This window comes from Lemur catta, chromosome 12, assembly GCF_020740605.2.
Source record: "Lemur catta isolate mLemCat1 chromosome 12, mLemCat1.pri, whole genome shotgun sequence".
In the NCBI taxonomy this organism is placed as follows: Eukaryota; Metazoa; Chordata; class Mammalia; order Primates; family Lemuridae; genus Lemur; species Lemur catta.
The window spans coordinates 3,250,642-3,275,739 of NC_059139.1; the positions used below are offsets into that span (position 1 = coordinate 3,250,642).

Sequence of the window (25,098 nt, forward strand, 5' to 3'; positions counted from 1 at the left end):
TTGTCATAAAAGGAAGACGTCGCAGTGGGGGTGGAGAGACTTCTGTCATAGAATGGGAAGCCGACATTCCTTCTCAAGAAATCGAGGATCCAACGAAAGGAAGCTGGATACAGCTGTTGGGGAATCCTCTGTGATCTAAGGAACATTTCACATCTTGAGAAGTGAATTAAACAGTCTCACGTTGGAAGGTCATTCATTTCAAAAGAAAGAAAAATGAGCTGAAGTCAGTCATGAAGTGTTTAAATTCGTGTTAGACGCGCAGGCTTTCCCTAGAGCACCACGTAACAGGCTCCCTCGAAAGGCAGGAAGATATTGACATTTCAGACCGTATAGAAAATCTGGATGCTCACGATGACTCAGGGAAACCCATTCGGAAAGAGTGGCAACCTGAGTATGTTGACACTGATTCAATTCTGAATCATTAAGGAATTTCCAAAACACTGCTCCTTGCGGATAATTAGCCGTAAAGTAGAAATACACAACTTTCCCTCAGAGTAGTGAATTCTATACTTATCTATGTATGCAACTGAGATGCAAACACAATTTGCAACTATCCAATCAAAATATGCAAGCCCACAAAATTCCTAAATATATGCATTTTTCTTAGGACATTTTAGAGCTAAGCGGCATTAAATTACTAATTCAAATCAGATTTCTCTCCATCTGTCGAGCCAGCCTTGTACACGTCTTACTTGGCAGCAGTGAGTGGAGTGGCTAAGAACACAGGCTCACTGGGTTTCCTTCCTGGTCCGGCCACTCCGGCTGTGTGATGTTGACTGTCAAGGACCAGAGTGGCTGCGGCCAAGGTTCTCGGTGTCTCTGGGCTTCAGTTTCCTCACCTGTAAAATGGGAATTCTAATGGCACCTCCCCCTAGGCTTGTGCAGTGGGTTAATGTGTGTGGACAGGTGAGTTGGCACATGGGTGCTTTAGAAAGGAACCAGAGCTGGTAATGAGAGCCCAGGCCCTGGAGCCGGACTCGCTGGGTTCAAATCCCATCCCACCCCCACTTACGTAAACTTTCTGCACTTCATTTTGAGGATATAGTATCATCGGCATCTACCTCATTGGTTTGTGGAGAGAGTTAAACTAGTTACTAGATAAAGGGGGGAAAAAAAGCTCAGAGCTCTACCAGGCATTTGGTTTGTCCTACAGAGATGCTAACTCAGCTTGACTGTTAGTTAATCGGTAACCAGACGCATTTATTTATACCTAGAGAAAGGAAAGTGGACGCCATCTCAATTAGTTAGTTAATTAGTTAGTTAATTAGTTAATCCTATGTCAGATGAGGCTGGTTTTCTTTCTCCTTTGCTGCAGTATTTGAATCCATCTTCACAAGCCTCATTTTTTCCTTTTAAGATTTTCAACCATTTTGGTAGAGCCTCAAGATTTAATATGTGGGGCTTGTTGTTGTTTTATTGTTAATATCTCCCAAAATAGGGTAGTTTTTCCTAATCCCCCAATAATCTTCTATGGCTGTGCTCAAAATAGGTATCAGACGCCAACAGGTCTATCTTATAAGGTGTCACAGTGTCTGTAAAAATACCATTGCTTCCAGGTTTCTGCAGCTGTGTTCAATCCTATTATTCATAAGTGGAAGTGGTTAAACCAGGGGGTGGCAAACCATGGCCCATGGGCCAAATGCAGCCTGGCACTCGACTTTGTAAGCACAGTTTCATCAGAGCACGGTCAGGCCTGCTCGTTCACACAGCGTCACTAGCTGCTTCCCCACTGCTTCAGCAGGGGTGAGTCCTGCAACAGAGATCGCGTGGCCACCAGTCTGGCATATCTACTATCTGACCTTGACCAAGGTATTTGCCAACTCTTAGGCTAGATGAAAGCATCTCCCAGCAAAGTGCGTGTCTTAATCAAAAGTGTTGTCTCTATAGCATGTTTTTTTCAGGGCAAAATAACAGCATTAATGCTATGGCAGCAACAGATTTCAAGTTCAAAAAACCTAAACCTAGTTTCAGTCTACAGTCTTCCTATTATTAGTGTTTGATTATCTTTTAGAGTGATGTAGATGATGTCTTTATTAGTAGATTTATCTTCTCAGTGATTTATTCCTAAATCACTGAGAATAACTTTCTCAGGAAAATAGCATATCTTCAGGATAGGAAAATTTCCCAAAGTAAAGAAGCAAGTTAGATTTGAAGTATCGTCAAATCTGTGTAATGCTCAAATCTATGCAAGCTTACATTGTGTAGCTGGTTTTCACCTGAGTTGTCTAAGAAAGACATTTCCTAACCAGTAGTTAAAATGTCTAAGCAAAGCTGGTGGTCTCATGGTCACGGCCCATGAATGTGGAGGGGAAAGGGCCACTTCTCCCTTGGGACTATTAATAAGGTGTGACCCAAAAGCAGTTCCAGAGGCTCTAACGTTCTCCTCATTTCCATCTCTGGCAGCTTCTGGAGGGAGTTACTGGAGGGAGTTACTCACGTATTGCATTTAATTACACTTTCTCTTTGAAAGGCTCAATTTGCAAGAGGCACCAGCTGTCTTTTCTTTTTTGTTGTAAACCCCCAAGGTGTAGGACCTGACTGTCTTGTTCTTTCCCTCAGTGACCATTTGCTTTTGTCCTGTGTTCAGGTGAGATGGGGAACACCTGTGCAGAGCTTTTCTGGTATCTCTAATTTAGTTTAGTGTAATTGAGATGGCGTCCCCTCTCCTTTCTTTAGGTATAAATAAATGCATCCGGTTACCGTTTCTTGGGGGCATTGTTTTCCATATTCTTGCATTCTCCCCACCCTTCAATTTTTAGGACTTTATTCTAAAATTTCTTAATAATTCTCAAAACAGTAAATACTCAAAAATTACATAGTTTCAACATCATGAACCTTAATTAATAATTTTCACCCATGTCAGAGAATCACTAAGAGATAATATAACAAAATAAATGTTCATGTCCCAGTGATTTTTTTTTTATTTTGCTTTTTAAAAATTCACATTTACTAGTCATGCCTTTGGTGGCTTTTTATTGATTTTGAAAAAGTACATATAAAAGAAAGTTAATGCAATAGGAAAATATGGGTTTCCCTCTTCATTTATATGTTGAGGGACTGAATTTATTGAGTCCTGGGGGCCACATGTGCATGACCTCACTTTCCCAGGTGAGGAAAGTGAGGGTTGAGGGTGAGCAGAGGAGGGGAAGGATGAAGAGGAGACAAAGGAATGAAATGATGGTGACCACAGCCAATCTGCATGGAGAAGGCACTATGACCATCTCTACTCTGCAGATGAGGACATGGAGACAGTGGAGTTCCGAGATTTCACAAAGGCCCCCCAGCGGGCAAGGATGGAGCTGAGATTGGAACACAGGCAGCTGAGATTGGAACACAGGCACCTCATGGGCTCAGACACAGGAAAGGCCGCCTTTAGGATCATCCAGCCAGGAGCATGGACCAGGGCAGGGCTTCACAGAGAACTTTGATTTGCATTGCCCTGTTAGTGCGTGGTTATAATTTTGTGGATTTCTATATCCACAGGCAAAAGTGAATCCTCTGAAACATAGATTCATCACAGTGAACCCAAAAGGGAAATTTTAGCGATATTACTATATTTAACAAGTAACAGAGCTCTATGTCCATGAATAGAGGGTGGTGATGTTCATTGTCAATTTGTCAGCAAATATCCAGTATTTGTGCTTGTGCTTAGTCCTGTGAGTTTCACAAAGGCATTGATTAAATGTCAACCTATAAAGCATAGGCTTTGTGGACAGACAGAATGACTCACTCTAATGGGATGAGTCCACCACCACTACCATAGCTGGGCCACCAGCCTCTAACCCTTGCAGCCTCAGAAGCTTCCAGTCCACTTTCCTATCCCCAGCCTAGCTCCTTCTACTCCCTTATCCGTTCTGCAGCAGCAGTGATCCTCCTGAAATGCAGACCCAGTGCAGAGCTTCGCCAGATCTGGCCTTCCATGCCTCTGCATCGTCATTTGCTTGGAGCCCAAATGCCTGCAAGGGCCCTGCCCTCTCAGCCCTCACTCCTGCCACGCTGGAGCCCCTCTTGCCTTGCTGCCGCCATCCGTCTCTTCTTTGACTTCCTGGGCAGCCTGTCCTAACACCCCTGTTGGAATGCATCTGGTGGTCCATCTCTTCACCACCCCTGATGTCTGGGAGGCCCAAGATGGGTCTGACTGGGCACCCGCCTGAGAAGCAGGGCCGTGGGCTCCACGTTGTGTCTGAGAATGGGTAACAACACCCCATGAGCCGGCTAGTCCCAGCAGCAGGATGTTGGCATCCCTGAGCGAGGCTGGCACCTCACCGCCGGTGCTCGGTGTAGTGTGGGTGATGGTCAGCGTGCGCTTCCAGGGGGGTGGGGTGGTGCAGAGTCTAATGTGTCCATTCAAAATGAGGAAAGAAGGATTCCAATAAGGCTGGAAACGGACCAGTGGGCAGGGAGGAGCCATCTAGCCCATCCCTCTAGTGTTCAGAGAAGAGCAGAGCAGACACTTAGGGAGCCCCTGGACAGAAGCAAATCCAGAGAATGTTCCACTGCCTTGCCCTCCTGATGAAAAGGTGGAAAGCAGAAAGTAGAAAACCGGAGTTTCACCTGGGAAGCTGTGTGGCCCTGCCCAGTGGGAAACCAATTGTATGTGTAGGTGGCGGGTGTTGTAAGAGGAATCTCTGTAACCTGAACAGTTCCTCCTCTTGTGAATACATCCACTTTTCCATTATGGCTACCTTCCATGCCCAAGTAAACTGTGCGTTCAGGAAGACCTTGCACCATGGAGACATCCTTGGATAGCAGAGTCTCCCCAGCTGTTCAACTGGATTGTTTGAGAGGCTTGGAGGAATATAAATATGGGAGACAATTACCTCCATTTCTCAGATATCTTCATTTCAATATTGGAAGAGTTAGTATATGAGGAAGTAGCTGTGCTCCATCCCAGCTCAGTAACCACTTGGCTCTCAAGGGTCCTTCTTTGGGGAGAGCTCGGGCTGCCATGACTTTGCGTGCACAGGAGCCAGGTCTCTGGGTCTGGGCCAGGAGCCTGCTGCAGAACACAGCCTTCAAACTGGGAGGGCTGTGAGGCTGCTCCGTGAAGGAGCCCAGATGGGCTTTTCTGATGTGCTCAGGACAAGGAATGAAGGCATCTGTTTTTCTCTGGAAGAATCCGTTCACCAGACTCCCTCCAGCCTGGTTTTTTATTGGCACATCTAATTAATGTGCCATAATGATTAAACAATAAAATCAGTACAACTTTAATACAAGTAATTGAGGCCAAAAAGGGAGGAGGAGGGTAGTTCAGAACTTCAGTGGCCAGTGCCTGGGCTCTCCTGAAGAGTTTATGTCTCCTTTCTCAGGATCGTGGTCCCAAAGCCGCTGCTCCTGTGGCCACCAGGACTGGGGATGGCAGGGCTTTGCAAAGCTTTAGATTCCTGACCCCAGCCCCTGGAATGCCAGGGCCATCAGATTTCTGATGCATCAGGACTGCACAGATTTTTGAGAGCCCCACCAGCAGCTATAGTTTGGGAAACACTATCTTGGTCAGAAACTAATAGCCCAGGGTCCCCTCAGCCCGTTGTGCCATCCCTGGGCATGAGAATTGTGGATGTTGCATGCGTACAGTGGGGGGAGTTACTGCTTACACAGCTAGCACTCCATCTCAGTCGCAGTCTGGTCTAGATTGCTCATTTGCCCACCTGTATGTGCGTCCACCCCTGTACCTTGTTTCCATAACAGAGGCATCTGTAACATACACAGCTGGCTCAATGGCTGGGTATTGAAGGGTTACAGAAGTCAGCAAGAGGGGGTTGCCCACCCAACATTGAAATCTGAAGATAGTAAAAGACTATCGTTCTTTCCAGTAAAGTAGGGACGGATTCTGGCAACAGTGCTGTTTTGGGGTGAGGGCTGGCAGTAAGATATGGCCCCCTCCTGTTTGCATCTTCTCCTAATTCAGGAGCCCTTGCTTCCTGGAGTTCAGTTTCCCCATCCGCGAGACAAGACTGGTAAATGCGATCAGCTCCGGAGTCCTCCCCAGCTAATGCTCCACCTTCCCTCCCCGTCTTCCTCCGTGGAGAGAGGATGAGGGGGCAGCCTTGCTGAGGACCCACCACTGTCGTCATTGAGAATCGAGTGATTTCCCTTTTAACTTTCATGAGCTGACGTCTTTCATGTACATGAATGATTGCAAAACCTCCCAGTGTTCTGCAGAGAGGAAAACCTCAGATGAAGGATTTTTGTTGAAACAGGGAATTAAGGCTGTTTTAAACGGTGAGGTCAGTTTCTTTTGTCTGTGTGTCTCTCTTAATTCCATTTTCCCTGCCTGTCTTCATGTAAATAAAAGCTCTGTAGACCTTACTGATTCTTTTTAAGATAAGATCTGATGACAGGATAGTGAGACAGGAAAACCTGGTAAAAATAGCATGTTGGCCTCTCTGCATGGTAAAACTCCACATACCTTTGGCTTCTCAGTCCGTAAAATTAACACCCATAGCACCTCGTTTGGGGAGAGCTTTTGATGTCCTTCAGTTTGGCGTTGTGTGCTTCAGCAAAGAAATCCTGCATTTAGACATGAAAACAATTCTGTGTCTGCGTCTGGCTCATTGCAAATCTCTCCTTCGGTTTCTCAAGTCGAACAAAGTGGTTTGACTTTTGGGGCTGAAGAAAACGGAGTAACTGTCAAGTTGCAAGCTTTCCAGGCCCCCGTTCCCTGCCAAACAGTTTCAGAGATGGGTTTTCCATTCCCGAGTGAAAAGCCATCCAGACCCCAGCATTAGCCCCTAGGAGGACTCCTCCCAGGAGACAGTCCCAGGGTCCTGGCCTGCCGGACAGCCTGCAGAACATGTTTGCAAACAGACTGTGGTAGAGGGACGATGAGAGCGTGTGGCATGTCGCCGTCACTTTTGGTGTACTTACTGCTGGACTTTAGGAGGGTTTGATTTCTGATGTACTCACTGCTGCACTTTAGAGGGATTTGGAGACTCTAAGTGCGTTGCTCCAGAAGGTGTTGTATGCGAGCACAGTGCCATCTGTCTAGTCTCTCTGGCTGTATCTACTGCACTAACTCACACCTTTGGTTACCAAGATCGTTGTCTCTTTCAGAGCTGGACTTCTGCCTCTGAATTTGCTTGGAGTATAGTGGCCACCAGGTGACACTGATGAGATGTCCTTTGGCATAGATCAATAATAAGTTCCCAAGTCAGTAGAGGAGGAGGGGAGCTAAGGGCCCGGGGTCGTCTGCCAGGTGGGCTTAGGAAGCTAGTGTCTCTCCTTCCACTCTACCCGTGTCCTGCTAACCTTGGCTGCTGTGCTTTCAGCTTCTAGCCAGCCTGCACTCTTGAAAGTTAACTTGTTAACTATTTTTTTTGCTATGGAAAATACAGATTTTTCAAACTGGCAGCTATTTATTGTTGAATGTGCATTGTTATCTTTCAAACATTTCATCTGAAAGAAAAGTGTGGTAGGTCTCAAATTACTTACACATGTAAGATGCTGCTGTTTGATATGAATAGAAGGTTGTTGTGTCTTCAAAAGTCGCATAATACCTGGCCCATCAGGCCATGTTGGCAGCTGTCCTAACCCCTGGGCTATTTGGGTATTGAGTGTGTCTGTGTGCAGGGTCACAGAGGTCACCAAAGTGGATGATGTGATTAAGAACAGCCTACTGGACACTGTGACAGGTGCACCCAGGCCTGGCCCCGACGCAGAGGCAGTGCCTCCTAGGGACAGCTGTGCTCTACGTTGTCTCCCACACATCGACCTCTCACCCCTCTGGAGCTCAGTCCAGCCGTTAGTACCTAATGTTTGTCAGGGCCTCTTGTAGGTCTGTGTTGTGGCAAGGTTTCTACTTTCCACTGAGCGAGGAGAGACTCTTACATAGAACCCCAAGAGTTATTCTTGAAAATAGGGCAGCAGAGTGCTTGATCTTGAAAATTCAAGAATAATTAACAGGCAAAAGAAACTGAAGCTGAATTCTAAAATGAATGTCTTTGAGAGACTCACTGCTATTCAATCCATGAGCAGAGCTTGGGCGGCCGTGGGTGGGGCTCCCCTGCGAGTGGCAAGTGGCTCAGGTCCAGGCCGGGGCTGGCTGCTGAGTCAGGACTGTCATTATGACACATTGACTGCTTGTGTGGTGCTCCATGACAAGGTACTTTACCCTTGTTGGAAATTTGCATTTTCAAAGGAAACTTTCCAGTCTCAAATAAAAATGTTATTTTATTTTTTTAAAAAATGGGAAAGTCATTTTATTGAGAAACAACCAATGACTGCTGGCTATTAAGGATATTGAATATTTAACAAATGATACCAGGAAATCCTGCCTAAACTATGGCATGAGAACTGTAAATCCCAACGCTTCTTCCAGCCATGCTGAGAGCCACAAAAGAGTGCCCCACGAGGGAGCCCTGGGCAGTGGGAAGTACTGACGGTGCTGGGTGCTGAGTGCTCCTGTGCCCTGCCTTGGAAACGGACTGATTTGGGTAATACCAGCCACTTGTGTTGTTCCAATTGGTGGGTTTAGGAAAACCAAAGCAAAGCAGTGGCCCTTAGGGCAATTGGGCAGCTACTGAACATAGCTGTGACTGTTCATGGAGCCCCCAGACGCTGGCACAGAAGCTTACGTGGATTTTGATTCACTCATGAGCTGGAATGAAGACCTTTCCCCAGAGTTCAGTTTGTGAAACAAAACAGACACTTGGTGTTTCCAGATGTGCTGTGAATGATCTCTGTTCAGAAGGACTTTGTAATGACTTGCAGTTGAGAGAGAAGGGCAGGGAACGGCCCAGCCCAGTGGGAACATCTCAAGATGGCAGAGACAGAAGGCTCAGTGAGATGGTGTGAAAAGCCTCCAGACAGCCAGGATGTCTTTCACAGCTTGATGTGGGCACAACAATTGTAAGTTATAAGGCTGCAGGATGGAGAGAGCAAATGTAAGAAACGGCAGGAAACATAAAAACAACATGAAAGCACACAGAGGTGGCAATAGAGCAACCCAGAGGCTCCAAATGCAGAGTTATCACAGCCACAAAGCCAAAAGCTGATCTTTCACAAGAAGGATGCATAATTTAGATGGTTTAGCGTATGGTAAAAAACACTGATCTTGTTGACACGGAAAATTGAAGCATTTCCACAGTTCATATAGGACAATTTCTACAACACTGACATATTTTCTTTTCATGTGTATAAAAACTCTGATTACAGACTGTTTATAATTTTCCTAAAAACATAATGGAATCTTTTCAGGAAAAACACTTGCTATAAAATAGTTCAAGGCTTCTACAAACAAAAGTAAGTAAAAATATTATGGTGCAACTCAGTCTAAAGGCACCAAGCAACGTGGCGTGGCTGTCGGGAGTTCTGGTGGGATCACTCCTCTTCTCCCCCACCCTTCATGATCTACCACCTGATTTAGCCTCAGAACTTTCACAATAGCCCCAGATTTCACTCCAAAATTACTTGGGCCACGGTCCCATTTAAGAACATAAGGAAAGGTGCTGATCATCTTGCTCAGAAATCTCGACAGACGTGGCACACATGGAACTGGTTCAATTTCAGGAAGTTCCTGGATCTCTGGGAGCTTGAGAATTCAACCCTTTTTGCCTGTATTTCCTTACTTTGGAAGGACCTTGGTTCATGTTGTGAAATCAGAGACACTGAAAATATGTTTGCAAAGGCTTTGCACTGTAGGAAAGATGCTTGTTTTAGACATTTTTAAAAAATCCTAAATAAAAAGTTGCATATCCTGCCTGCTCTTAACCATGTTAAAAATATATTTACACACACAGAAAGCCCCAGAAGCAGACGTGAGGTAGTAATCATGATGTTATCTCTGGTAGGAGGGACTCTGGGCGGTGTTTGCTAGCTCCTCCTGTAACTCGGGTCCACAAACTTCATTCTGGATGGAAGTCACCTCTCCTGGTTGCTGTGGGTGCTGGTGACAGGAACCTCAGGAGATCTTGGCGCAGCTCTCTGGGCTGCTGCTTTGGCTCTTCTAGCCAAGGGTGACTGTGGGAGTGTGGGTGAGGGGACAGGATGGTCAGGAAGCCAAAGGCCAAACCTGAGCATCCTCACCAATCCTGTCTTGCCTCAAGATTCAGGAGAAAGTCCTGAAAGTTATCCTAACCGGTCCTCATGAAGGCTGAGCAGCAGAAGATGGAACGCGTTGCTCTGGGGCCCCTCTGCAGAAAGAGCCACAAGCAAAGCCTCACAGGCAGCCCCCGGGCTCCATGTCCCGGAGTGGGCCCCCGTCGTGACCTGCTGGCTAGACACCCCGCACTGGAGGAAGCAGGCTGGGCAGCCCACGCTCACCCGCCTGATCCTCACGCTGCGTTGCCTGAAGAATGAGAATCATGGCTTCTCCTTTCCCTTCAGTGCTATTTGTTTACAGCTACCAAAGTGGTGCCAAAGTCTTGAACAGAATTTTCAGTTTTTGTACAAATACCCCCCATCCCCTTCCACCTTGGCCCACGGGGGCTGAACAGGGAGATAAATGTGAGTGAAGATCATCAAGTCCTCATAGATGCCGGATGGCTGACTGACTCCCGGAGGGAGCACGGGGCCCTCAGCTCGCTGAGTCCTGTTTGACCTCCTGGGAGTCCCCTCCTCTCAATGCACCGTCCCCAGGCCCCCTCATGCATCGAGCCCTCCTGCAGATGCACTTGTGCCAACCCAGTTGAGATGGTGTCTGGACCTGGCTCCACCCCACGTCCCGTCATCTACCAACACACATGTTGACAGGGGGGACTTTTATCACCAGAAAAAAAAAAAAAAGCTGGCTTTGAGATAGAACATTACTGAGCATCAGTAGCTGGTAGCAAATTGAAAGAAAGATGGCCAGACATCGTGAGTCTCCATTGGGAGAATGCATGGTCACTTATGAAACTGTCGTATGAAAAAAATTGAACCAGAATCTGATAAAGACTCTAGGTCCAACTGCTAAGTGACAGGAAAGACAGAGGACAGAGGAGCACAGGGAGCAACAGCACAGAGATCAGCAAAAAAGGCTGTGAGATGCTAGTAAGGTAAAAGATCCGGCTTCTGTAACCAATAAATCAAATAGAAAAATAAATGAGATTAAAGGAAAGCCTATAGACAAAAAGAGAAGACAGGACAGCCAGTTGCAAAGCGTGGACTTTATTTGGAGCCTTCAAACAAGCAAATACTTCAGTTATGACATTTATGACACAATTGGGAATTGGGACACTGAATATTTAGTGATGTTAAGGAATTATCACTAACTTTTTAGATGTCATAACGGTATTATGGTTATATTCAAATATCTTTTAGAGATGCGTATTGAAATATCTACATGTCTGGGATTTCCTTCAAAATGCCATAGGGGTTGGGGCATACATCCATGACTGATGAAGTTGGGTGGATGGGAACACAAAGGGGTTTTTACAATTTTTAATATGTTTGAAATTTTCTATTAAAAAAAAAAAGCTCTGGAGAGAGCAGACACCCTGTGCTGAGATGGGCTGTTTCCAAGGCCATTGGAACCCGAAAGCCAGGGGCGGGAAAGAACAGCAGACCCCTAGTCAGGGCGGGGCAACGGGCGAGGGTGAGCCTTGCAGAGTGGGAAGAGCAAAGACACCCGACCCTGGGCGGGACCCTCACGGCGCGGCCCTCACGCCCCTCTCTGTGCCCTCGCAGCTGGTCGGTGGGGAACTGGAGCGCCTGCAGCCGGCCGTGCGGCGGGGGTGCCCAGAGCCGGCCCGTGCGCTGCACGCGGCGCGCGCGCCACCACGCGGAGCCGCTCCCGGCCGGCCTGTGCCCGCAGCCCGCGCCCCCCAGCCGCCAGGCCTGCAACCCCCAGCGCTGCCCGCCCGCCTGGAGCGCCGGGCCCTGGGGGGAGGTAAGCGCGCGGGCGGGGGGTTGTGGGGCCCCGCGGGGTGATGGGCGCAGGCTGCGCCTGCCCTGCGCTGAGCGGGCTCTCCCTGCAGTGCTCACGAACCTGTGGGAAGGGCTGGAGGAAGCGCGTGGTGGTCTGTAAGAGCACCGACCCTGCCGCCAGAGCGCAGCTGCTGCCCAACGCCGTCTGCACCTCGGAGCCCAAGCCCAGGACGCACGAGGCCTGCCTGCTGCAGCGCTGCAACAAGCACAAGAAGCTGCAGTGGCTCGTGTCCGCCTGGTCCCAGGTAGGTGCGTGGTCCCAGGTATGTGCACTGGTCCCAGGTAGGTACGCTGTTCCCGGTGGGTGTGCTGGTCCCAGGAAGGTGCTGATTCCAGGTGGGTGTGCTGGTCCCAGGAAGGTGCTGGCCCCAGGTAGATGAGGGTCCCGCCGAGAAGGGCCTACCAGCTCTCCCTCTGGGCTTCCTCTTCTCCCCTGGCTTCTCGCTCCCTGCTCCTCTGCCTTCACTTCCCCCAGCTTGAGGCCACCCCTCTTGGCTTCAGTTAACTTCAAAGCGTTGCTCAGTGTCTGCTTGGGCTTTTGAATCCTGTCCTGGGAGCATCTGGCCCGGGGCATCCACGTGGCCATCACTGAGCCAGCCTGAGCAGAGGACCAGAGGGTGAACCAGGCGTGAGTGTGAGAATAGGGGGTCACTCCTCCCCCCGACAGTGGGTGGTGGAGACTCACCTAAGTCCAGAACAGCGTAACCGTTTTCCGGGAAAGGAAAGAGCAGAAAGAAGGTGGATTACTGCGGGAAGAAACAGAGTACCCTCTTCCTAAGACAAGTTTCTAGGCAGTCTTTATATTGCAGAAGGAACCTTTTATGTTGAGTTTTCTAAAATTTACGCCTTGTGCCACTGGAAGCCCTTGCATTTGCACCATGCAGGGGCTGTCTTAGACCCTGTCGTAAGGGGACTAACATTTGGAAACATGAGTTTGGAGTATGGACAGTTTTGTGACTAGCTTTGGCTCACATGAGCCCGAAAGGACCTCAGAAATGTGACAGCCCACAGAATGGCAGCAGCCCAGCCAGGTGTGTACTTGCCTGAATGGAGCACTGAGAGAGCTCCGCAGTACCAGGGTCGTGCCTCTGCCTTTCCACCACAGTCACGGGAAGAGAGCACCCACCTGCTCCCATCCCACATTCCTTGGGGCGGGACACAGGTCTCATTAGGCACTGCATCTCCCCACACCTCGAATGATGCCTCACTGAGGATGGTAGAATGTGCCAAGCAGGACATTTAATCCCATTGAGACCCTGCTTCTGTTTGTCACCAGAAAATAAAAACACCATTGCCATTGCTAACAAACTCTGGGTTCTCTTTCACCTGGGACATAGAAATGACAGTGTGTCATAATACTGAATGCACTGTCTTTGGAAAAGACGTTTGCATTGTTCTTGTCCCTGGAGGCAGAGACTATAGAAAGCAAATGACTTGGGCTGTATAACCTATGGTCAGTGTCCAGGTAGAAAGGCCTTGCCCTGAAATGCACACACACACACACAGACACACATACACACACCCCAGAGCATCTCTCTTAGGCATGGCCCAGCAAGAGAGAGGAGCCTTCCAACTTGGTCTCCATTAAGGTGCACGAAAAGCACACCTGTAAACCTAAGGGTGAGAGTGCAAAGTTGGAAGATGGGCAGGTGTCGCCCTTCCCCAGGCTTCTCTGCTTAGGTAATGCCAGTCCAATGGCCCATGGGGCTGCAGGTCATCACCCACTCTCCCCAGCATGAGTCAGCAACCCCAGGGCCGGACCTCTCTCCTGGCCTCCATGGGGTGGCCTGTGGTTCAACAGTGTGCCTTGCTTCTGTGTGTCCTCTTTGCATGGCAGGGGCCTACAGCCTTCTGCCCAGCCTGCTGGTTTGCCCAGGGCGCCTCTGCGCATGCCAGAGTGTCTGGCAGCCAGGACAGCTCAAGCTCAGAGCATGCCTCAGAGGGGAACCCCAGTGGATTTTCTCTCCATGCATGCTTACCTTCTGTACAAGCTACACTCAGATTTCTGGGGAAGATTTGTGAGCCCTGGGTTTCTTCTACCTGCCCCTGCTTCAGGGGCCAGCATAGTGCCTGCAGTTGGGTGGGTTAATTCCATGGACTGTGGTGTTTACCGCATGTCTTTGGGTATTGAATTTCAGTACATTCTAATAATATCAGTGACAGCCCAACATTTTGATTTTCCAGTGAAATGGTAGCTTTAGAATTACACCCTTCATGGTTTCTGACTGCCCTGTCCCTACTTACGCCCCATGGTGCTGTGCCACTATGACTTCAAGATCCTCTTTTAATCATAGATACTATAAAGCCCTTTTAAAATGCTGTGGTCTAGTAAATTTCATTGAATGTCTACACATATAAATGTTCAAGCACATATCTTTGGGAAACATTTTGACCTACTGATTTTGCAAGGAAAAAAGGTATTTTTCACTCACATCTTTGCTCTCTTATTTTCAGTGCTCTGTGACATGTGAAAGGGGAACACAGAAAAGATTCTTAAGATGTGCCGAAAAGTATGTTTCTGGGAAGTATCGAGAGCTGGCCTCAAAGAAGTGTTTGCATTTGCCAAAGCCCAACCTGGAGCTGGAACAGCCCTGCACCCTCTTCCCGTGCCCCAAGCATCCCCTGTATGCTGCTGCAGGTCCCCCAAGGGGCAGCTGGTTTGCCTCACCCTGGTCTCAGGTAGGGGAAGCTCTAAATTCCCAATGAGTGGATGGACATAGGTCCCTGCCCCACGAGTTGGCAGCTGGCTTAGGGGGAGGCTTCTGCGAGGGTGTGTTCCCCAGAGCTGACGGAGCGCCTTCCTCAGGTGGTTTTCCAGAGAGTGTGGGGGTAGCCCTGTTCCTGCTTGTGGGAGTGGCTTCTGAGGATGGTCTCCAAATGTTTCTGAATCTTTTAGGGTACATGTGTCTTGTTCTAAATGTCACCCAATGAAGTGTAAGGAAATGCAATGCTTTTGGTAAATCTGGGCAGAATTCCACAGAGACGGGTGTGAATGGGGAAGGAATATGAAATCTGGAATGAGTGGGTGACAGTAAGCTCGTGGGCTGTTTGTAGCCCACCCTCCTTCCTCGCCCTGGGCTCGTAACAGCTCGGCACATGCCCTCTGGGCAGCGGTTCTGTGGCTCTGGCTCTTGGTCTTGGCTTCCTCCTTGTCCCAAGTCCATGCCCTCCTTCCTCTTGCTCCTGCTGGTATTTCTGCTCTCAGACCAGGTGGGCCCAGGCCTCTAGGGGTTCCAGGGGCTGGCACACAACCCACACGCCACAGCCCAACCATGAACTTCTGCACTGGCTCTCGTCTGCCCGGGACACGGACTCTTTTCCTTTTCTAGTTTCCTCATCAGAAGAGGCCGGGAGATTGGGCCTCTTCCCCATTTGTGCAGCAGTTCCCTGCCTACTGCAGGCCCCAGCTCTGAGCCTCTCCTTTCCGGAGAGATGAAGGTAGAAGGAAATGGGAGGGCAGGAGAGCGGTTGTGTGTGCAGCAGCGACAGCCATGTGTGCTCCCTCACCATCACGCCCAGCTCCTCCATGGTCCTTGCAGGCTCACTCCCTCGAGTGTTCTCGCTGTGGGCCACACCCAAATGCATGGGAATGAGAGTAGTGACAATAGCTAACCCCTGAGCAGAGTCCCGGGTACCAGTTCTGCTCTGAACTAAGTCCTTTATCTCTCTTAGCAGCCTCTAAGGGAGGTAGCATTATCCCCATTCCACAGATGAGGAAACTGAGGCACAGAAAACCTGCTCCACAGACCTGCTCAGTGGGGCCCAAGTGTGTCATGTGACCTCAGAGCATGTCACCATGTCATTGTCCTTGGGTCCTATAGTGGTCCTGTCTCTCCTGATGCTCATTTAATTCATGCAGAACCCATCTACCCAGCTTCTTGCCCATTTGTTTCAAATGGTCCAATATTGTTGGAATAGGAACGTCACACCTTGCTGCTAATACACGCGTAGGCTGAGATGGATTCGCTTCCACTACAGCTTTCAACTCATCATTATCCACATTGGTCTCAGGTTGCCCACGTGGCTCATTTTCAAGATTAAAATAACCAGAATGGAAATGGTCAAACCATCAAGGTACCATGCATTCATAAGCCACATCCTTCCCAGACACTTTGTTGATATTTTGGGCTGACTGTGCTGCATTGGTTATACAATGGAACTCATTCATACTTGAAAGTAACACAAATTTTTGATTTATCCATGGTTTCATAAAAATTGCTCTAAAAAAAATCTGAAAGATAATCACATGCCAAAACATGTATTTGAAAGACTGAAAGTACCTTCACAATAAAAATAAAACAAACTGTCAAAGTGAAATGTCAGAGATATCAACTGTCAAACTTAGTACTTAAGGACATCGGACATTTCATGCTAATAACCTGTTTATAGCAGAGGTGGTCACTGAGTCTGTGCAGTCCCATCCTGAGGTGAGGAGCCGTTTGGTCCCTGGGCAGCGGGAAGAGTTGCAGCGGGCAGCAGTCTAGACGCGGAGAGGTGGGGGGCGCAGGGGCCCACAGGCGCATGGCGGGGCAGGGGAGGGGCTTACTGTTGGCCTCTCAGAGACGGCGCAGTAGGAGAATGACGTGTGAAAGCTTTGGCCCTCTGGAATCATCGTGTATTTGTTTATTTATTATTCCTTGTGTTCAAGATATGTACTCTGCCTGCAGGAAGCCCCGGGGTGTTAATGGCTCCTCTGAGTGTGACGTGCCGGAGTGAGGCCTCCAGGACACTGGCAGCCTCCACCATCCAGTAGCGCATTTCCACAACAACCAGTGACATAGCAAAGAAGAATCACTCTGATATATAGTTTAAAAAAAAGAGGCAAATATTATTTAGAAATTCATCTTTTTTCCTAGTGACTGAGAGTGATTGTTTTCCCGTTCACCTGGGGTGTCTATGCAGTGCCTCTTTACATGAGCTGCTGAGTTCTGAAAGCGTGGAAACCACTACTGAAGCAGGAGCACACAGAAGAAAATCAGAAGGAAGTGGTCTTTCAGCAAGTCAGCATTCTAGAAATTTATGCTTAGTTAATGTCTTAGATTAGGCTCACTGGAAGGGGAGCTGGAGCTGAGCTGTCTGCAGGGGCTCCCTCAGGGTGTGGCAGTCAGCAAGGTGGTCTCCCAGGTGCAAAGGAAGCAATGTAATCCCAGAAGGGGAAAAGGGCACTCATCGCAGGACCTACCCCCAGATACTGCCTTGATTCTTTTCCATGTACAATTTCCCTAAGTTGGACAGAGTCTTAGCGAGAGCCCCTGCGCTCCCCTGGGCATGCTACAGGCCCCGGCCAGAGCACCAGGCAGCGCTGGGTCCAGCAGCAGGGGAGGCAGGGGGAGAGATTTCCCGAGGCTGCTGGAGGATCGGTAGTTGTGGATCCTGGAAGCCGTGGGATGGCCTCTTGGGGTCTGGGGGTGATCTGGCTTGACATTCTGCACCCCACTCCCACGAAGGGGGGTCTGAGTTGACCTCAGTCATTGGCTCCACAGAGGGTTTACCCTCCCGTCAAACAGGCCTGCCCCCACCCCTGGGAGTCCTCACAGCAGTAGGAGAGACAGACCTAAAAGATGTGTCCCCACTAGTGTTGCAGAACTGCCTTGGCAGTCCTGGTGGGGGAGAGGATTCTCCAGTGCAAGAGGGCAGCTCACACAGAGTGGGGTCTCCTGGGGTCCTCTCTGAGGTTGTGACAGACAGCAGTCCGTCCAGACTCAGGCATGACATTGTCTGCAGAGGCCACGCTCAGGGAAGGGTTTCCATCTCGTTACGAGGTGACCAGGTTAATGTCCAGGGTCATACCACACTTGGGCTCTCTGCACCACTGTTGTTAGATTACGATGTGACTGAAGCCAGTTCTGAAAATTAAAAAAGAAAAGAAAAAGGCAAAGGGTCATTTGCCGATGTAACCCCGAAAGCCTAGGGCCGTGGTTCTCCCAGGGTGGCCGCCCTGCAGGTTCTCAGCTCCCACCCAGCTTCCAGAGCTGCTCAAGCTGAGCTCTCAGGTGGGGTCCAGCCGCCTGTTGTAGTCAGTCCCCCCGGTGGTTCTTGTTCACATTCAAACTGGAGAGCCACGGATCCAGGGTGGGGCCAACATCAAGGGGCTTGGACAGAGGCTCCAACGTTGCAGTCGTGTGTCAGTCAGGGATGCAGATGCAGTCACCATCACGGCGCTGTGTGGTGGCCACCTCCGTCCGTGCAATCAGTGGGATGGTCAGGTTGGATCCCAGGGAGCTGGAGAAAGCAGCCGTAAGTGTGACTTCCAGATCCAAGTTCCAGACTCTTCTGGCTGAGCAGTACTTTTCCAAGAGGTGCTGTGCGACCCGGCCTGCCCACCACACAGGGGGGCTGCAGCCTCCCGGCCCCTCCCCAGCCCTCCTGTCCCCTGGGTCCCCACCTTGGGAGTCTGCGTGGATGTCAAGGGCTCCAGAGGATTCTTAGGATCAGTCTGTTTGGAAATCGTAAACCCAGTTGAAAATCTGGAGTGTGAATTCTAAACAGCCATGCTGAGTTTGAAGCCATCACATTGGTGATATCGATGAACAACTAGCTGCACTTCTTTTTCCTTCCTGGAATGAAAAGTGAATAAACGTTTTCGAGTTTCTTCTTTTCCATCTTTTGGTGTATCACCCTCCATCAATTCAAAATGTTTTCAAAATGTGCAGCTGAACATCTTAGTTCTTTTACTTTACATAGAGAAATGCAAGTTTTGAGAAATTTGGAGGGTTTTTATCCCATAATTTTTTTCCACAGGGAATTTTAAAACTCTCTAGACCAGAGCTTCTCTCACTCCCTGTGCGTAGGCACCGGCTGGGACGGCGCCGAGTCTGACGGGGGCGTCACACTGCGCGTTGCTGGGTGAGGGGCCGCACTCTGTGTGGCCCGGCTGTGTAGCTGCCCTGAGGCCTGTGCCCGCCGCCCTGCCCCTCCCTCAGTGTCCAGTGCTAGAACAGTGCCTGCTACAGGGGAGGGAGCAATTAACATCCACATCGATTGGATAAGTGAATCAGTAACAAAAACGAATTAAACCACATGTTAATTATTTTGGAACTGTTTACATGATTTTAAAATATGTCACGATCTCTTAATTTTCAACTAAGGCATAAAATCCTCAGCAAGAATGAAATTTTGCCCCAGCTGCTGATCATGAAAGAAATTTAACCTGAGTTTCTGCATTTGCTGGAGAATCTAAAAAAGAATAAAGGAAGAAAGAAATTCAGCGCAAAGGAGAGGTTTTGGACGCCCAGAGCTGTGGACGTGCCAGCGAGCAGCTCTGAGCTGCCGTCTCAGCGTGCAAGCCGCAGCCTAAGGCTCTCAGCTCCGCGTGGGCTGAGGGCGTCTGAATGCAGACTGCAGGAGCAAAGGCCAGAACTGCGGTTTGGGGATGTCCAGAAAGATGTAAGAGGCCATGGGAAACGTCTGGCTCTGGTGTGCGACCCTGACAATGAAAGCAGACGTGAATCCGCCCACAACATTTTCTTCTGGTTGCCATAGTCATGTATGGACGCTGAATTATTGACGACTTTTGCTGAAATTGGGTTTGAAGTGCAGCAGGGAAGTCTCCCAGGTGTTCCAGACACACGCACAGGGACCGACATCCCTTATCCAAAGAGGACGAAAACCAAGAACGAACAGCTCCTGCAGCCTGTGGTTTTCAGTACTCTCGGTGTCTCCAACCTCTCCCCTCCCGCGGGGCAGGGGAGGGTGTCTGACTTGCCGCAGCACCCAGTCCCTGTCCCCGGGATTTATGCTACTTGGTAAAGCTCTGGCTGCAGCAGGTCCTGGAGAGAAGCAGGCGAGGTTTGGCGGCGGCTGCTCACGGGCAGGCTGATCCGGGTGGTGGGAAGTGGCCGCGGCCTGAGCTGCTCCGCACAGGGTCTCGTAGGTCTGGGCAGGCATCGTGAGCCCCAGTTTGTCACAGCGTTACCCTCGCATTTTAAAGCAGCCGTTTAGTTTATTCACCATGCACAGGAACTTCCAAAATGTTATCTGACCCCATCTTCCTGCAGGTGCACGCTTAATTGCTTACATTCTTAACATTTTTGAACTGGTAGCCTTCTCTGAGCACAATTTACAGTCTAGACTGTGGGTGCGGGTTCGGGTTCCTCTGTCTCTGCAGTTTCTTATCCCCTGGTTTCTTCACTGCAGTTGACCCCAGAGGGATCCCACTCATGTTGTGGTGCGTGCGCCTGGCCAGCCAATGGAAGATGATCTAACCGGCCTCCCTCCCTTCCCTGTGCTGTTGCTACTCGGAGTATGGGGGGTCCCGTAAGATGCCGATGTCTCAACAAAATGAGCCCCAGCAGCTGGTGTCGCCTCAGCACTGGGAGCCCTGGAACTTGGGGTCTAAAAGAGGCTTAGTTGTATCTTGCCTCTCATCAAGCTAGTTCTGGTCGCAACTGCCAGAAAGGGGCTTGGTGAGGGCATTCCCTGAGGGGCTGTTTCTTTCATGCTGGGCTTGGAAACAACTCTGGTATCCCCAGATATCCCCAGTTTCTTTGTGTCTATCAAACCATCAGTGAGTCACTTAAGCACATTCTAGAGTCTAGGGTGGAGGGGCGATGTGAGCAAGGAGAGAGGTAAGAGGAGAGGAGGGGTTGCCACACCCAGCGGTGACAGGGCCGGCCCGGAGGCTGGAGTTAGGGGAGAAGCCAGCACAGGTAAGTGAGCACCTCGGCCCGCATCCTGGGTGGTAACATCAATCTTGTGCTCTGAAGTACCTTAAACAGAAACCAGAATCGGAAGGCTCTTCTTATTTATTAAGCAGAAGGATATCTTGTAAGTAATTTTATTGGGGGCATCTAATTTTTTTCAGCACTACCTGTAGTCTGAGGAGATAATATACCAATCCATGAATATCATTTGTTTTACTCAGTTTACTTGCTTTTTAAAAAAAGTGTACTCTGCCCCCAAATAGCCCAATCCCAGGAACCCTCAGTTAAGCCCTTAGCATCAGACTCCAGCAGTTCAAATCCCAGCCTGAGCGGGCCCTGTCACCAGCAAAGGCTGTCCCATCTGAACAGCAGGAAGGGTCATCGTAGCTACATCACCAGGTCGGTTCAGAAGCTCCAGTAGGGCCCTGCCCGGGGCACGCTGATGCACACTACGGACAAGGTGAGCGGGGACTGTCAGCGTCAGGCCCAGTGTGACTCTTCCTCACCAATGAGGCTCTTCCCTCGCTGGCCCGCAGCAGCACCCTGTTTGAAGGGCGGCCCCGACAGCTGACCTGTGTGTGTCTCCCTGCAGTGCACAGCCAGCTGTGGGGGTGGCGTCCAGACCAGGTCCGTGCAGTGCCTGGCCGGGGGCCGGCCAGCGTCAGGCTGCTTCCTGCACCAGAAGCCTGAGGCCTCCCTGGCCTGCAACACCCACTTCTGCCCCATTGCGGAGAAGAAAGGTGAGCACGGGAGCCGCTGGGTGGGGCCTGGGCCTCGGGGGCAGGCTGTAGAGTTTCTGGGAGGTCCTCGGAGGGCCTAGAGTCTGGGTCTTGTGTCTGCCCCACTTTTTCTCTCTTTGCATCTCCTCCTCCAGTTTTGCAATGAAATGGCCCATAAATCAGACCCTGCCCCAGAATGTCATAGATCATGATGACATGGTGACATGGGTCTAGCTTTAAGAAAGCATGATTTCTTTCCTAATTCCATGCTGTTCACTCTCTAAACACCATCCCTGTGCACACAGCACAAAACACCTCCAGTATTGCAGGCGACAGCAGCCTGTCTAGGCTTTTCTGAGAAAAATTGTAGCTGAGGAAGGAGAGTGGTTTGGCTCAGCCATAGAACTGGACCATTGAAAGTCAGTCCATGGAGGCTCCATTGCCTCGTGTGAGTGAGTGGTTGAGAGGGTGGGTTTGGCACAAAAACAAAAGTTTAGTTTTGCAGGACCCTTCCAAGAAAGGTCCTATGAAAAGAGGAGGTTCCACAGGGCCCTGTCAAGCCTGAAGAGCTACCCCATTCAGCAGCTTCAGAGCATGACAAATTTGCTGTCATTTGCGGGACAGTCACTAGCTGGTGGTGTGTGATGCTGCGCTGGGGAGCACTGACCGTGCGGGTTTGCTCGTTTTCAGACGCCTTCTGCAAGGACTACTTCCACTGGTGCTCCCTGGTGCCCCAGCACGGGGTGTGCACCCACAAGTTCTACGGCCAGCAGTGCTGCAGGGCTTGCTCCAAGTCCAACCTGTGAGTCGGGACTCTTCCCACAGCAGGGAAAGTGCCTGCGCGGCTGAGGAGTTTCCCACGCTGAGCTGTGCAGTCCACAGTGGAAGGCATCCGAGGGAGACCCAAGTTGGAAGGAAAAGACTGTCGGGCTCTTTGACCAAGAGCGCGCGTGTGCGCGTGTCTCCCTGTGAACGTGAGTGCACACCTGTGTCTGCGCGTGTGCAGACTCTGCTGCTGGGCTGAACCAGGAGCCCTGCCGGCAGGGCCGCTTCGTGGCAGGCAGAGGCAGGCCCCGCCGGACAGCGACGCTCACCCTCGCTTGCAGGCAGCCAGATCCAGTCCGAAAGACACGGGAGTGAACTTGCCAAACACGAAACACCTGGTGCTTTGTACTAAGAAGGAAAGGCCATGAAATAAGGAAAACGTACAGAACATCTGCCGCTAAGTGCGCCAGCCTCCACTCCCGCCTGGGAGGCCACTGGCCATTGGAAACGCCCAGCCTTCTGAGAGGAGGGCAGGAGCAGGGCGCCAGCTGCCCGAGGCTCTTCCTCCTCCCCAGCGGCACAGTTGCTCGTCACGGGACCTGGAGCTGCCGTGAGAACCGGCGTCATCTCTAGGGGCGCCTGCCCGGGACTGCATATGGAAACAGGAAGAATGAATTCCCTGCTACGGTGCTCCTGTCCCTTTCAGACCCATGAGATGGAGGGGAGACTTTCGATACCTTATGTTTTATCTTTCTCAATTATTTGCAAGCAACTGTTCCTATTGAAATCCATTTCTTAATGCTTTTCTTTTCAAAGCGACAGATCAGATGTACAGTTGACATCCAATCCCACGTTCCTAAGAAGAGCTGTGGCCCTGCTATGACAGAGAGCAGCCATGCAGCCGGCATGGTGATAGCCTCAGAGCCCCGAGTTTCATTTTTGTGTGTCGTAAGGTTTGTGAAATCTTTTCCGTGCATTTGGTCATTTCTGTGATGCCGCTGAGAAGGAAGGCCAGGGCCGCTCAAAGGGGCGGCTGCCGGGGCCTCCAGCACCCCCGCCGTCAGGGTGCTGCTGTGCACGGCATGGCTCCGACCTGGTAAGCACCTGGATATTTATATTTGCTGAAGTTTTATAATAAATTTTATATTGTATGGTGTGCTTCTAAACTACTTCACGGTTCCTCACAAAGTGTGCTTTTGAGATCAAGGGCTGGCACTCACATGCCAGGAAACAGGTCTCAAAGAGGGAGAAATGGGGCTCTGGGAAGTCACAGAAAGAGTGGGGACTGGTCCAGGAGAAAGTGCCCCCGAGGGAAGAGGATCTGCAGGGACCCGTGATGGTGGCCTTGTGCCGCATTTGTCAACAGGGGGTGGCCTCTCAGCCCTGTAGTCCCTACAGGTGTTAGGGTTCTCTAGAAAAGCAGGACCAATAGGACGTAGAGAGGGTTGGAGAATTTATTTTAAGGAATTGGCTCACATGATCGTGAAGCCTGGCGACTCTGAAATCTGTAGGACAGGCTGGACATGAGGGACGAGTTGGCATTGCCATCTCGGGTCTGAATTCCACGGGACAGCGGGCTGGAGGCTCAGGCGGGGCTTTCGCGTTGCCATCTTGAAGCAGAATCGCTTTTCTCCGGGAAATTTGTCTTTGCTCTTAAGGCCGACTGATCGGATGAGGCCCACCACATCCCAGAGCGTCACCTGCTTTGCTCAAAGTCTGCTGACTCAGATGTCGGTCACTTCTAAAAAATACCTCACAGCAACATCTAACCTGGTGTTTGACGCAACCACTGGTGTCACAGACCCCAGCCACGCTGACATAAAACCAGCCGTCATACCACCCCCCTTGGGTTGCATTTAACCAGCCCTCACTGCGGCCCCTGTGACTGGGGTGGCCCCTGCCCCGTGGCGCGTCAGCTGCCAGAGTACAGGCCTGGCCCGGCTGGCCCCGCTGCCCCCAGCCTGCCCGGCCGGCAGGTAATGCTGGCAGGTGCTGGAGCACGGTGGGCTCTGCACCGCCACCTCCAATACACGGGCCACTCGTGTGAGGACACAGTCCTGACCCCATTTTACAGAGAGGAAATTCTGACGGACAATGTTTATAGCTTTTCCTGGAGTTGTAAGCCAGATAGGGGGACTCTGCCGAATTCTGCAGGATTCCTGGGGACAGTGGCAGCTTATTCCCAAACCCAAAGCCATGAGGCACCACTGTCTTCTTGATACAGCCTGGCACTGGGGCCATCCTCCAAACCTCTGTCCTTCAAACAGAGGACTGTGGGTGACCCTTATTATTATTTGCAGTGGCCTTTCCTTGGCCAGCTGTTGGCCTTGTTCTATGAAGGAGGCAAAAATGGCCAAGATGTGGTCCTGCCTGCGAGGACTCTATGTTCCAGCAGAGAAATAATGCACAACTGCACATGCATGTGGTACAAGGCTGACCACACCCTTGAAGGATGGGGACAGGCAGCGGGGAGAGATTTGCTTCTGCCAGAGAGGGGCAGCCTTCAACCTGGCACTCGCAGCAGGAGGGAGCGTGAGCCAGAGGAGGGGGCAGGTGGGGGCAGGGGGGCACTTGGGACCTTCTCGGGACCCCGCCTGGCTCGGCACTTGAGCAAGACGCTGGGCAGCAGAGAGGATCGTGGTGGGTGGGGACTGCCTGAGGCTGGGCTTGTTGGGAGTGGGGGACTCAGCCCAGCACCTGGCCAGCCTCTCACCTGGGCCATCGCCTCCAGGTGCATCCATCCTTCCGGTGCCTTACACACCCCCACAGGGGGTGTCCGTCTTGGTGTCTCACTGCAGTTTAAGTCGTCAGAAGTATTCTAGAGAGGGGACAGGGCACGTTCTGGCCACTTTGCTGGAACTACTTTTGGTCTCCTCCAGGCGGGACGGTGGCTGCACCCACACACTGTCCAGAGGCCCAGGGCTGCCAGAGCAGCGGCCGCAGACGCTGGTGCCCTCGGTGGCCGAACGGCTGAGGCTGGCCGTCCGCACCGCTGTGCAGGGCATATATTCTAGGCAGCTTCGCTGAGCTGGCTCTGCACACGCTTCATGTTACTTCTCAAGAATGCTCCTTCATCTTGGTATCTCTTGTTCACGACCAGACTCCTCCAGTTCAGCCTCATTTATCAC

The 25,098-nt window shown here is 50.6% G+C and overlaps 1 protein-coding gene across 1 annotated transcript in view; it reads left to right on the plus strand.

Moving 5' to 3' along the window:
* ADAMTS16 (ADAM metallopeptidase with thrombospondin type 1 motif 16) overlaps positions 1 to 23,130 on the plus strand; it is a 125,640-nt gene extending 102,510 nt beyond the window's left edge. The window contains exons 18-22 of the mRNA XM_045566084.1: positions 11,605 to 11,806; positions 11,895 to 12,089; positions 14,299 to 14,523; positions 21,079 to 21,226; positions 21,896 to 23,130. Coding sequence (XP_045422040.1) covers positions 11,605 to 11,806; positions 11,895 to 12,089; positions 14,299 to 14,523; positions 21,079 to 21,226; positions 21,896 to 22,011 — 886 coding nt within the window. The 3' untranslated portion in view covers positions 22,012 to 23,130. The remainder of the gene's footprint in view (positions 1 to 11,604; positions 11,807 to 11,894; positions 12,090 to 14,298; positions 14,524 to 21,078; positions 21,227 to 21,895) is intronic.
* Positions 23,131 to 25,098: the final 1,968 nt, after the last annotated feature.